This window comes from Pongo pygmaeus, chromosome 1, assembly GCF_028885625.2.
Source record: "Pongo pygmaeus isolate AG05252 chromosome 1, NHGRI_mPonPyg2-v2.0_pri, whole genome shotgun sequence".
Lineage (NCBI taxonomy): Eukaryota > Metazoa > Chordata > Mammalia > Primates > Hominidae > Pongo > Pongo pygmaeus.
Window position 1 is genome coordinate 34,308,561 of NC_072373.2, and position 14,727 is coordinate 34,323,287.

At 42.1% G+C, this 14,727-nt stretch overlaps 1 protein-coding gene across 6 annotated transcripts in view; it reads right to left on the reverse strand.

Moving 5' to 3' along the window:
• The window catches only part of KCNK2 (potassium two pore domain channel subfamily K member 2), a 237,320-nt gene that overhangs the window by 150,988 nt on the left and 71,605 nt on the right, over nucleotides 1-14,727 (reverse strand). For 2 of the 6 annotated variants that reach the window (XM_054454964.2, XM_063672212.1), the window contains exon 2: nucleotides 5,295-5,605. In XM_054454964.2, the coding sequence (XP_054310939.1) occupies nucleotides 5,295-5,605 (311 nt within the window). Of the gene's footprint in view, nucleotides 1-5,294; nucleotides 5,606-8,578; nucleotides 9,503-9,878; nucleotides 10,122-10,157; nucleotides 10,292-14,727 lie in introns of those variants that run through there. The other 4 variants (XM_063672218.1, XM_054454957.2, XM_054454972.2 and 1 more) reach the window with 4 other exon arrangements.

Below are 14,727 nucleotides of genomic sequence, written 5' to 3' on the forward strand. Positions count from 1 at the left end.
CCAAACTCCTTATGATGATGACTTCCAGGGCCCTACATGACCTGGCCCCCATTACCTGCCTGACATCACCTTCTACCTCTCCATCTCAGCATCCTTGTAGTTCTTCTACATGCCAGGAACTCTCCCCTCGGTGAGAACCTCTGTATGTGGTGAGCATTCTGCCTAAGTGTTATTCCCCAGACAGTTACTTGGCTATTTCCCTCACTCTTTACTTAAAAGTCACCTTATTAGTGAAGCCTCCCTAGTGACCATATCTGGAATTAATCACCAACACCATCCAACATTTCCTAGCCCTCTCCACTGCTTTATTTTTCCTCCTGAAACTTGTTCTATCAAACATATTACCTTCCCCAGCAAATGTAAACTCACTGATGGTACAAATTTTCATCTGATTTTATTCTCCACTGTCTTTCAGCACTTAGGACAATGTACACAGCAGGCATTCAACAAATGTTTTTGAATGAATGAATAATTATGGAATTAATATAAAACAATGTTTTGTTTTGTTTTTAAAGGCCACTATCACTGGTATTCTAGAGAAGGCATGTTTATTTATTTATCCTGTAGCTCCAAGTATCCTCTGCTCCACAGCCAAGTACCCACAAAACTGACACCAGGTGAAAGAGTAGGCCTAGGATAAAGCCCACCTCCCTGGTATGGAACAACGCTCCATGGTCTACTTTGTTAAATCTGCTCATGCCCCTGCCCCTCACACCCAGATATTCAGTTACTGGAGCATACCATGCCCATTCTGCTTAGAATGTCCACTAGTCCTCTCATCTTCCCCTAGAGCACTCTGAGGCACCTTAAAATCAAGTTTCCTTTCACATCTTCTGTATCTTCCTCTCATTAAATGCTTAATTTCTTCCTCAGGGCCCCAACATGTAGGGATTCCAGCTCCAGTCTGTAAGTATTTCTATGGTAATGCTATTGTACCTATGTTAATAGCTATCTCCTTTGATTGACATGTAGGAAGGAGCGCCTTGAGAGAAGCCATGTTTTTTTTTTCCATCATCTTAAATGGCTCAACACCCATCACTGAGGTAAACACATTGGAGGTCCTCAGTAAATGCCACTAGATGAACCAAAATGAGATGCCTAGTATAAAGAGAAGATAATCCCTTCAGCAGGAAGACTCTGTAGATCTAGACCTGAGGCCACCAGATGACCTTGTCCAAACATGTCAGTTTCTTCACCACAAAACAGATAGATCTTCCCAACCTAGCTCAAGAAGGAGTGGGGCTCAAATTAGAAAACAAAAAAATCAAATGTCCTGTAAGATATTTTTATTGTCAATATACAGATCATAGATTTCACTCTATCTTTTAACCCTATAATTGATTCAACTAACATGGAAATAAATGAAGACCAGATATGTCTAATGTGACCATCCTCTACTGGTTTGCCATATTTAAACGGGAAAATACTGATATAATCCTGTCGTCCAGAAAGAATATTAAGATTCAGTTTATATACTTTTCATTTTGGAAAGAAAGATATGCTATATATACAGAGAACTATAATATTCATTATACCTTAACATAAGGAATAACAGGAAACTTCACATCAAATATTTATTAAATTATTTTTAAAAGCAGTAAATACCAGAACTAAGTGCTAGAGTTTAATCCAAAGATTTGAATGACAGTTCTTCTACCACGCACTCTTGGAAACTGAAGCGCCCCTTACTTCAGTTTCCCTATAAGGTAAAAGCAGATAATAAGGCACCTACCTATTAGGGTTGTTTAAGAGAGTTATGTGAGATAATATAGGTAAACAGTTAGAATAATGCCTTGCACATAGTAAGTGCTAATTAAATTTTGGCTATTGTTAATGGTATCCATGGCTCTTAAAATTTAAACAGGCAGGGTGCAGTGGCTCACGTCTGTAATCTCAGCACTTTGGGAGGCTGAGGCAGGTGGATCACCTGAGGTCAGGAGTTCGAGACCAGCCTGACCAATATGGAGAAACCCTGTCTCTACTAAAAATACAAAATTAGCTGGGCGTGGTGGCACATGCCTGCAATCCCAGCTACTCAGGAGGCCAAGGTAGGAGAATCACTTGAACCCAAGAGGCAGAGGTTACAGTGAGCCGAGATCACGCCATTGTACTCCAGCCTGGGCAACAAGAGTGAAACTCTGTTTCAAAAAAAAAAAAAAAAGAAACCTGAACAATTTGCCGTATATGTTTCTGTACTGACATCACATTAGGTTAAATGTAATGGGAGTTGAAAATCATATTGCTCAAAACATGTCCGGTTGGCAAAGGTATCTGTTTTGATATCTTTGCCCCTCCTCAACCTTGTCTTGAAGGTCCAGTGCCAAAAACAACACTTAGTACATACACACATGCTTCTATAACAAAAGAAGCAGTTGATCTCATCTGCCTTAATGCTCCATTAACTATATCTTCCCTCACCTCCCCAACCCCACCCTGAGACACAACCACAGCACGAAATCAAGTTGCTATAGTCCAACCAGAGGAGTAATTAATAACCTAATGCCTGAGACAAAATTAGACTAACTGCACCTGATATTGGCCCACTGTCAGACCACTCACTTCCTCCTCTGTCCTCACTCTCCATAATATGTAGCAGAATTTCTTCAACAACACTAGAACTGAAATGCTAACTACTCTAACTGCTTACCCCCTCAGCACTGAAAGAAGGTAAGCTCCAAAAGAGCAGAGACTTCTAGGAAAAATGCCTGACCAAAAGATTCTGAAGACCTGAACTCTCATCCAAATGATGCTATCTAATCCTTAATGTTGTGGTATTGCTGCCCAATAGATACACTTATGAGGTTTTAAGGGATGATTAAATGGGAAAATAAATGTGAAAAAAAAGATTGGGAAATTTATAAGAATCATATGAAGGAAGTGTAATTCTAATACATGATTATTGGTTTATTTACCTTCCTCCCTGTTTACACACTAATCTTGATCCTTAAAGTCATGGCATTGTAATGATTTCTTTTATCAAAATAAATTATGTTTAAAAAGAAAAAATAATTATAAAAACCATTGGGTTATAAAGGTGAACAGTATAAGAGTAAATAATAGGTAATTTCTGCATTGAAAAATATTGAATCAGCATAAAAAAGATTTTTACGAAGCAAAAATAATCAGCAGAGAAAATTAGTAAAGCTAAAATGGATTGCCCATGCAGAGCATAAAGAAAAAAATTAGGTCATATTTTGATTTCTGCTTGTTTACATTTCAAAGACAATGTAGCAAAAAGTGATCAGTATTCACCACCAGATTGCTCCTACCTGCCATGACCTTCAAGTTATCTTTAGAGTTCTGAATAAATCTGGGTAATACTGGACGGTGAGACCATTTTCAAATTCACACATAATTTCTTCCAGTGTTGTCTTGAAACGCTGGTCATGTTTTTTTTCTTTTCCTGTCCTGTCCAACCAAGCATCTCACTCCAGGTGATAAGAATGCAACTACATGAATCAGAGGCTACAATCCAATGAAGGGACAAGAGAGGAAAACAATAACTACAGAAAACAAATCTAACACTTTCTGAGCACCGAAACACTTTATGTGGATTATCTCTTTACTTCACAACAACCCTACTTGATAGATACTCTTTCCTCATTCCAGATAGATCATTTAAGGCTTAAAGAGGAAAACTACTTGTTTAAGATGACACTTCTAATAAAGCACTCAACTGCAGTTCAAAACGCATCCTGCCTGCTCCCAAAGTTGAAGCTTTTACTGCTACACCATGCTGCCTCCACCAAGATACCCAAGAGCTCTTCTTCAGAAACCGAGGGAAGTGGGGATTCTTCAAAGATTTTTAGTACCTCATAGGTCTACGTGGCCCAAAGAGAGAATGAAGTGAAAGTGATCTTACATGGGACCAGGGAAGGGGGCAGTTGGGACAAAAATGTTAGCTGACACTTTCACTGCCAATACTAAAAAGGTCACCATCATCTAAAAATCATAGAGAATTCAGTATATAAGTGAACAGCATTTTCAAAACTTAAGTCAAATTTTCAGATGCAGAAATTTCTGAATGTGGTAGAAATTAAATAGGTGTCAGAGAACACTAGTTTTGATATCTTTCGGTAAAACTTGAATAAGAACGTGTATGCATACGCTGTAAATTGAGAGGACTATGTAGGGCAGAGACAGTATCTTGGGATCCATGGCAAGAGGAAATGAGAGAAAGGGTCCTCAAATTAAAAGCAGGATTAAAGCCAACAATAATTTTTCCCCTCAATCCACTATTCCAACTCATTCAAACAATGTAAAACCAAATATGAAATAAGAAAGAACATGCTCAGATGATGACTCACAGATAATTTCCATTCCAATTTGAATTAAATCAGGTAAGAAAAGTAGGCTCTATAGGAAAACAAATGTGTATACAATTAAAACATTTTCAACAACCAGTCAAGTCACTCCTTGTGAGAAAATTCTAAAATTTTCTTCTTCACTAAGATCCATATTTGACCAATGAATTGTTTTATGCAAAAGAAATCTACAAAAAACAGAATACTGCCATCTCTAAAGAGCCTAACTGAAACTTACTGTGATTAATTTTTAAAACAAAATGTTTTTCTGTAAGGATATTGTTCTGCTATTATAAAGTAAATTAGAACTAAGTTTTATTCAAAAACTCTTTTTCTGCGTAGTAGTAAATTTCTCTTAGCTGGGGGTTAGAGAAGCAATAATTAATCACTTATCTGCAGATACTTTAAAAAGATAGTCATCAAAGTTATACCTTGACTAAAGAGGTAAGCTACAACTTATTGACCTGAGGGGTACCCATCTCAAGAGGGTCACATCATGAATTCATCTTTTCTATCTTATGATGGCCACTGCCAAGATTAAAGCACATTTATGTATATTTTGTTTTCCTCTCCTTTGCCACAGCAATGTTTCTTAGTTGACAATGATCATCCTAACCATGAGGACCTTTGGCGTGGTAACCCCAACCCCATGGATGTCCACTGGCACTTCTAAGACAGGGCAAAGGGAAAGAAAGCAGGAAAACAACAGGAAAGAAATACAGAAGAACAGAAGCAGAAGAGGATGTGAAGGAACACTGGGAGAGAGAACTAAAAGAGGAAGAGAAGAAAAGGTGGCAGAAGCGAGAATATAGGCAGGAGAAGTGGAAATGAGACAAAGAAACTGGGGAAAAGAGCTACATCTTAAGGCAAATGAGGTGGGATAGGGCTCCCACCAGCACACCTGTAATACACTGGGCTACAAGTTGTCTCCTCCTATCACTTTCTTTCCCATTTGGGGGAATGGAGTAACAACTCCTCCCATGCCATTACCTGAATGAGTTCATCCAGCTCCGTCGAATTGACACAGGAATGTTGGGATATGAATGTTTGCTTCTGGATCACAATGGTGGTCCTCTGTGAAATCTCATGAGGCTGCTCCAATGCTTTGAACACGGTGGCCCCGATGATCAGATAGAGGACAACCACCAGGAATATCGTGGAGACCGTCTTCCATTTCATAACATTAATGGCCGTGTCACTCTCCACCCGGGAAGCAAGCACTGTGGGTTTCGTGGAAAACGAGAGCCTCGGTTTGGAGTTCTGAGCGGCAGATTTAGGATCCAGCAAGTCAGGTGCCGCCACTGACAACAACAGAGAATGAGGGTTAGGTTGGAGGAGATGAGAAGGGAATTGGTCGGGCTTCTTCTTTAAGGGGTCAGAGAAGGCTGATTGAATTCCGCTCGCTCTCCTGGTGGAAGCTCTGGAACCCAAACCAGGAGTGTTGTCACTAGATCTCAGGACCACATATATGGGTTCAAGGAAAGGGGGCTGGATCTGTGCTCTCTGCTGCTATTGGAGTTCAAAATGAGAGGAAAAAAACTGGAGTCGAACCAAGAAACTTCAAAAAAAGGAAAAGAATGCCTGAAGGCTTCTTAATCAATTTCTAAATTTACATCTGTCCACTGTGCCGGTCCACAAAGAGATACTGAACTCCTAAGAGTTGATGGTACTTAATCAGATATTTGAATACTCAGGAAGACGGCTCATGGTTATTCCCGTTCTCAAGAACTTTATATCACAAGCAAGCAATATAAAGAACATTCTCTATTTTCATTTTAAAATTTATTACAATAAATGAATTGCATTATAAGAGAATTTGTGATCCAAACATTGTTGCTCAAAATAAATCATTCATCATTTTCTGGTAAAATATGGTGGTAAATAAACCACTCTACGGTCGAATCTTGTCGTTTTGCCTGTCCTCCAAAGTGGGCTCATGATGAAACATTCTCTGTATTTGGTTTTTCAATCTCTGACATGTTTTACAAACAAAAGTTACTGCTAATCATTGTGTCAATCCTAGACACAACCAAGAGAAGACAAGTACCTTACTTTTCAAATGTGAACAATGTCAAGAAAAAAAAAAAACGAAAACCGTGGCTCACACCTTAGACTCTCTACATGCTCTGATCAAAGCTAATTGCTCCATTAGAGTGGATTTATATGGTTCTCTCACAAATTGCCATATACTCTGAGGTGACTATAAATCCATTTATTATTTATCACAGCTGTTCAAAAATATCATTAATGGATTTCTTTTTCAAAAATGTAAGAGATACTAGACTTCTACTTGCTAAGAGGAAAATAAAACACCTACTACAGGACATTTTACGGAAAGACAACATTGAACTAAAAAAGGTTAACAGAATGGCTGAAAAATAAGACTTTTAAAAACCATCAACTCAAACAGAATAATCAACTTAAAGTCCATACTTATTACAGATTTCAGTAAACTTGCTATCATGTATATAATATAGATTATAAAATGATAATCTTATCTAAAACACACTTTCAGGTAAGTATATAAGAAATCTCCATGGAATTGCACTCAAATACCCTACAGGCATCTGAAATTACTTCAGTATGAGAAGCTAATAAAAAATGCCAGTTTTCACATGGCTACCTAACACTGTGAGTTAAATGTAGGCTCTTACCTAACACTGTGAGTTAAATGTAGGCTACCATAGTTTTAATTCATAAAATACATCTCTAATTCCCCATCAAAAAGAAGCTTTGCAAACAAAGCTATTTAAAACACTAGACCTAAGTAGTGTTGTAAAATGATGGCAGAAGGCAGGATCCTCAATCAGCAAAGCTCCAAATGGATCTGATTTGGAAGAGATGAAATTAGAGCTGTGATGAGGTATCTGTACCCATGGCTCCAAGTGGAGATTCCATGTACATATAGCTTATAACAGCAATTTCCTAAGGTTCAACCTACTACACAGAGGAATGCACATGTTTCTCTCCTGATACATTCACGTGTTCCAAATAAAGCCACAAGCTAGTAGGCACCTTTAAAATATTTATAAAGACATCTTCACTCAAAATTAGCACTGGGCATGTGTTTAATGCTATAATTTTTAAAAAAACTGTTAAAATGGAAGTGCTGATAATAGCTAAAATCACTATAATCTGCAGACTCCCCACAACCTCCTAGATGCTTAGTGAGTCTGAGTGAAAAACAAAAGTCATAATTTAAAATTTAGCCATCTTTGGAACAAAAACAACAAAAAAATCACATAGAAGTTCCACAATTATCTCTCTAAATGAAGATTTCCAAGCCTCTCCTCCTCAGATCTCTGTGCTCTCCTATTTGTGATTTTTCACATCAGTGGTTTACACTCTGCAGAACCAGAAAGCACTAAGACTGTTTACCTTGATGCCACCAAATCCCAATCTAAAATTCCATTAAGACATTGCCACATTGCCATTATATGCTTTTTGGGGAAAGGGGCAGGTATTTTTAAAAGAGTGTGTGTGTGTGTGTGTGTGTGTGTGTGTGTGTGTGTGTGTGTGCAGTAACCTAATACATTTCCAGAAGGAGTTTAATTCTTTTAAGCTGTTGCCTTATTTTTTAATCAGCAGAAATATATGTAATGTACATTTGGCAGACAGAATGGACAGAAACTGATGAAATACCAAAATAATATTTAAAAAAAAATAAAAGCAGACTTTTATCTTTAATACAGAGAACCTCTTGTTTTCCACCTCCACGTCATTTGATGTATGCCATCAGGGAGAGAAGCTGCCCCTTCCACACACACTCAGCACCGTCACTACCCACTCCCCTCCCCCAGCTCATCACAGTCTTCTGTTAATCCCGGTCTTCTGTTCTCACCCAGATATGTCTTCGCTCCAGCTGCGACTGACCACTGAATAGCAGGGGAAACAAGCTTTTTTCAGCACCACTGCCTGTCCCACCAGGCAATGGGCAACAAGTGTGACCAGGGTCACCATGAGTCCTGCCTGTCGGCTATTCCCAAGGGCTGACCCTCCTTCTCCATGGGAAACTCCCCCAAGGTGTTCCAAACCCATACCTCAGGCAGATGCAAAAACCCCGGGCACCGGCGGGAGAGGGGGGAGAAGCGGCGAGGAGAGGATCTGGCAAGGGTTTGCCTCCAAATCCAGATTATGACCCAACACTTTGGACGCGAAGCGAAGATGGGAAACGGCCGCTTGCTGAGAGGGGGCATTTGCAGTCCTCCCAGAAAAGGCTGGGGCAGGAGAGCGTACCGCCAGAGGGGTGGGGGTACCGGAGGGGGGGGTCTCACCTCCTGCTCTATAGCCGGGTCTCTCCCGCGAGGCGCTGGGAAGCATGAGGCATGCAGCATTCAAAATGTTTTTTGAAAAAGACGGACTTGAAGCTTTTTTTTACAAACACGCCATTGTACTCACTTCTTATTCAGAGACGGGCTGCGCGCTCCGAGCTGCACGGGCAGGCATTTTCCCCGGCTTTGTTTTACAAGGTGGGGAGAGCGGGGCTGGACGCGGGAGGGGGCGGGGGGGGAGCGTGAGAAGAAACGAAATCGCGGGAAGGAGGGGACACCGGCGGGCTGGGCAGAGGGCGAGGCGGAGGCCAAGTTGGGCTTGGGCGCCGCCGCCCCCGCTCGCGCCTGCTGCCGGGCCCGGGTCACCCGGAGAGCGCGGGCGACCCGGGTCCCGCGCCTGCCCGCCGCCGCCGCCGCCGCCGCCACGCGCTCAGCCCCAGGCTGCTCGCTGGCCCGGCCCCGGCACGGCGCGGCGCGGGGGCGGTGGGTGCAGCCCCAGCTGCCGTGCGCCCCGGCGTCTTTGTGCGCGAGCCTCGCTCAGCCCCTCTTCGCATGTCTTTGTGTGTCTCCCCCCGCAATGCCCTCCGTGCCCCGCGGGGGGTGTGTGGCACGGTCCGGGCGCCCGCAGCTCTGCAGCCCTCCGCAGCTCTGCAGCCCTCCGCTGCTCGCCCTTCCCGGCTCGCTCCTGTCGCCCCTCGCCGGCTCGTTTCCCTCCTTTCGGAACTCCCTCCTCTTCGCCTCCTCCCCCTCCTGTCTCACCGCCAGGGCTTGCTTCCCCGCACCTCCTCCTAGCCCTACCCTTGCCTGCGTCGCCCCTGCAAGATGCTCCCTTCTAAAGATCCTCTCTTCCCTCCTCCTGGGAGCACAACCCCTTGGCTCACCTGCTGCCTCTTCCCCTCTCAGCCCCTTCCACTAACCCCTATCCCCACCCCGCAAAATCCTCACTCTCGCTGTCTGGCATCCACATCACACTGCGCTGCATCCTATCTCTTTCCCGACCAGCGTTCGGGGTGTGGGACCGCGTGTGGGACCAAGCTCTGGGACGCGAGTCCTTGGACCCCTGCACTTGGGCGTCCTCCTCGCCCTCGTGGCCCTCCAGACCTGTACAGGGAAGTGTCCCCATTGGCGCCTTGAGACCCTTGGAGTAGGGGAGGTAATGAAGACCCTGGCTTCTTCCAGTCTACACCTTCGGGAAGGGTTAAGGAGTCACCAGCTCGCTCCACTTCACCTCCGGCGGTGCTGGACTTGAGCAGGGCGCTATAATCAGCAGAACGTCCCGGACCGAAAAGGATGGGGAACGCACCTGGAGCCAGGGCGAAGACATCTAGAGATGCAAAGGGAATGGAAGAAAACCCGGTTAGGTTCTCTCAGAGCAAGACCCCTTTGCTGGAGACAGGTTTCTAAGCGCGGTGGGTGGGAGCAGCAGGGTGGGAGAACTCAGACTCCAGCCTGAACTCAGCGCTCCCCGACCTCCTCCCCATCAGGATCCGTATTTGGCAGGTACCAGACCCCGCCCAAACTCCAAGACCCCGGCGCAGGGACAGCCAAACTCGCAGCGACAGGGGGACGGAATGGAACCCACCAAGGAGGGCAAGAAAGCCAGATCAGACGTTGCCGTCGTCGTAATAGGCGAATTCTCTCACAACACACGTGATGTAGCAGAACTTCGATCCGTTTCTAAACTCTCTTCCCTCCCACTTTCTCAGCGGGAATCCCCTGATGACCTCCACCCTCCCACCCCAACTGCTGTTTGCTAGAGTTTTTCTTCCATAGCTGCTGCTCGGCCAGATTGGAGTATTTTCCCAGTTACAAGAACTTCTTAGTGAAAAATACAGACGTAATTGTAGGAAAAAAAAAAAAACAAAACTTGTAAATCTTTTGCAAAACTGTTACCGTCAATGATAAAAATGCAATTTTTTCTAGATTCTATGATAAAAATGCATTTTTTTCTAGATTCCGGAATACATTCAGCACCTCTTTCCCCTATTAAAAAAAAAATCTTCCTAATAACCTTCCTGCTGTAATTCAAACACATTTTTCTCAACTTATGTGCTCAAAAGTAATACAATCAGATGTCCTTTCTAAAATGTGAATCTGATCCTCTCACAATCCTTACAAAGTCTCTAGGTCACCTATAATGTGCTTCCTGATCTGGCTAAATCTTTTTCACTCTAAGTCTTCCTGGGCAGTCACCTTCCCTCAGTGCACATCCCACACACACACCAACTTCACATGACTAAGGTATTTTATCAGTAAGGTTCTCTAGACAAATGGAACATATATACACACACGCACACACACACACATACATTTGCGTGTACGTATGTGGGGTAACAGATTTATTTTAAGGAATTGGCTCAGGATGTTGGGGGCTGGCAGGTCCCTCTGAAATCTACAGGGCAGCTCTGGCAGGCTGGAAACTCAAGCAAGAGTCGATGCTTCAGTCTTAAGGCAGAATTTCTTCTTTTCCAGGAAATCTAATTTTTGGCTCACAATTGCTTGTGATATAGGCCCACCAGTATTACCTAGAGCAATCTCGTTTTGAAGTCTTACTGTAGATGCTGAACACATTTACGAAACACCTTCACAGCAACACTTAGATTTTAGATTCGTGTTTGATTAAATAGCTGAACACTGTAGCCTAGTCAAGTTGACACATGAAACTAACCGTCACAGGTGTTATCCTGCAAATCTCCATGCTGTCCAGAAATTTCCCTGGAATCCTGGCCAGTCAGGTGTTTTACTGTTTGCTTCCCAGGTCAACTTGTTTTTCATCTATCTTTATACTTGTCACACGATGTTTTGCTTCTTTAAACTAGATTGTATGCTCAGTGAGGGCATAAACCATATCTCTCTGTTCACCATAATATCTGCAGTAACTAGCATCTGCTGCTAAATACATGTCTGATAAACATCTGAATGAAATCGTTATTCCTAGTAAATAGCTGACATTTTCTTATAGTCACCTGGTCTCCCTCCAGGTATTTGGAACCAAGGTATATCCTACATACATGAGAAATGAGATGAATTCACTCTATTCTGAATCGTTTTCTACCCTGTCTCATAGGCTCTTTGTTCTCCAGATGAAATTTCCTCAAATTTTTTGAATATTCTTTTCACTTTTCCAATTTTGTTCTGCAACTCGATGATTCTTTTTCATTCCCCCCTCTGAGTTTTCTGCAAATTTAACCACATCTTGCCCAGCACTGGTCCTCTGTCAAATTGGCTAATGCTTACTAGACTGGGAGATTAATAGTTTAAATATGCCTGTTTAATAGATGAAATATGTTTTGATATATGCTTGCATAGTGCTTCTGTTTTTCCAGACTCATGGAGCTTAGGTCTCATCATGAATCCCAAATGCTGGATTGCCATCTTCCCTGCTTTTTGCTATCCATTCATACGTAGCAGTTGTCCTCCACATTCCCCTTTGTATTATTTTCATATTAGGCCCTACATTCATGTAGTGTGCTTGGGGGTTGGGGTGGAAGTGATGTAACTTACAGAGATGTTAAGATAAAAAGATAAAATTTCAGACTGTAACATTAACAGGAATCATCCCAACAAGCCAAAGGCTCAGCCTCACAAATAATTTGAAAGAATCAAGAAACCACCCAGTCCTCCCACAGTCTGCCCCCATTAAAAGCCCTCTTGTTCCAAATGTAGACTTACTCATGCTGTTTGAAGTAAGAGGGAAAAAAATGTAGTATACTAGTTTGTATGTCATTGCAACTGGAGGAACGAGGAAATAGGATGGTTTATCTTGTTTAGCTTTATTCCTGCATCACTCAGTGATATGGTTTGGATTTGTGTCCCTGCCCAAATCTCAAGTCAAATTGTAATCCTCAATGTTGGAGGATTGCCCTGGTGGGAGGTGATGGGGATCATGGGGCCAGACGTTCCCCTTGCTGTTCTGATAATGAGTTCTCATGAGATCTGGTTGTTTAAAAATATGTAAGCACTTTTAATATCTTCAGTAACTAGCATCTGGTACTAAATATGTGTTTGATAAACATCTGAGTGAAATCATTCCTTCACTCTCTTCCTCCTGCTCCAGTCATATAAGATGTGCCTGGTTCCCCTTCACCTCCTGCCTTGATTGTAAGTTTCCTGAGGTCTTTCCAACCATGCTGCCTGTATAGCCTGAAGAACTGTGAATCAATTCAACCTCTTTTCTTTGTAAATTACCCAGTCTCAGCTAGTCCTTTATCACAATGCAATAATGGACTAATTCACTCAATATATATAAGCCCCATCGAAAGTATAATAGAAAGAAAAGATGGAATATATTTCTTTCATGCTGCAGGACTACTCAACACCTCTTTAATTTAATGAATAAGAAAACTGAAAATATATAATTAAAAAATTTAGCTCTCCAAAATTCCATACTGCCCTTATTCTGGTGCTTTAAGATCTATTGTTCTGCTCCAACTAGCAGCATGAAATCTACAGGACTTCACTTTTATGTTTATTTTGATTTTTGACCTTGGCCTATTCAAAATGTCATAGTGAAAATTAAAATTAAAAAATGAGCATGTCACTGCCTTTTCTTGTAGTTCCAATCATATCTAGGATTTTGGAATCAAAGAGACGTCTGTGGGTATTCTGCCTCTACCATTTCTGAGCCATGTGAATTTGAAGAAGTCACTTTTTCTTTCTGAACATCAGTTTTCTCATCTATAAAATGGAGATAATACACTGAACTCACAAGAGATTTTTGTAAGAATCAAAGTGAGACAGCATTTATGTGTTCAGTATGTCCATTCCTGATATGGTTTGGCTCTGTGTCCCCACCCAAATCTCACCTTGAATTGTAATCTCCATAATCCCCGCATGTCAAGGGTTGGAACAGGTGAAGGTAAATGAATCATGGGGGCAGTTTCCCCCATGCTGTTCTCATGATAGTGAGTTAGTTTCATGAGATCTGATGGTTTTATAAGCATCTGGCATTTCCCCTACTGGCACTCATTCTCTCTTCTGCTGCCGTGGAAGAGGTGCCTTCTGCCATGACTGTAAGTTTCCTGAGGCCTCCTCAGCCATGCGGAACTATGAATTAATTAAACCTCTTTTTTATATAAATTACCCAATCTCAGACATTTCTTCATAGCATTGTGAGAACAGACCAATTCAGTTCTAAACAGAGTTTTATTATCTCCTGCATTTGATCAACCCTATGAACCAGGGGAGCTCCTGACCAAGCAAGAACACCAATGAATTCCAACTCTATAATACAATCTTGTCAACCTGCAGCCTGCGGGCTGCATGCAGCCCAGGATGGCTTTGAATGTGGTCCCACACAAATTCATAAACTTTCTTAAAACATTATGAGGGTTTTTATTATTTGTTTTTAGCTCATCAGCTAACTTTAGTGTTTAGTGTATTTTATGTGAGGCCAAGACAATTCTTCTTCTTCCAATGTGGCCCAAGGAAACCAAAAGGCTGGACACCCTTGCAATGAATCTTGCCATTTATTTAATCTTCTGAGTAACACAATTGCACAGGTATGAGAAGATGAAAAATAAATCACATTCATCAGATATTTACTGAGTGCTTAAAATTCTGATAAGCCATAAGAAGAAGGCACAAGGTAAAGTGGGAGTATTTACTTCTAGAGGGTCAGGGAAGGCTGGTGTAAAGAAGTGATGTAAAAATTAGATTCTGAAGATGAGATGAGCAAGCGTGGAAAGGGAGAAGCGTAATGGAAAGAAATGGCTTCCCCAACAGAGAGAAGAGCTTGGAAGAAAACTGCAGTTGGAAGAAGCTGGGAGAATTTGGAAAGCTCAGAGAGTGAGGCTTGGTGGTGGACAGTAATCAAGCTGAAAAGGCAGGTAGAAACCAGGTCAGGTGGCATCTGGATTTTAATTAATGAGACCTGGATGAATTTTCATCCCAGAAGAAATTTTATCAAGTGCATTTTTTAAAAATCCCTCTGGTTGCTATGTGCAGAACAGGTAGAAGGTGAACAAAGAATGTAAGCATGTAGATAAGTGAATCTGGACATTATTGCTTTAGCCCAGGTGAGGACTTCATAGTGATATTGTTGGGGGTAGATTGGAGAGGTGCCAGCAGATCAACAAGGCTCTGCATCCCATTGGATGTGGAGAGTGGGTGGTGACAGAGAGGGTAGGCATATTCCTAGAAGTTCCAGTTGA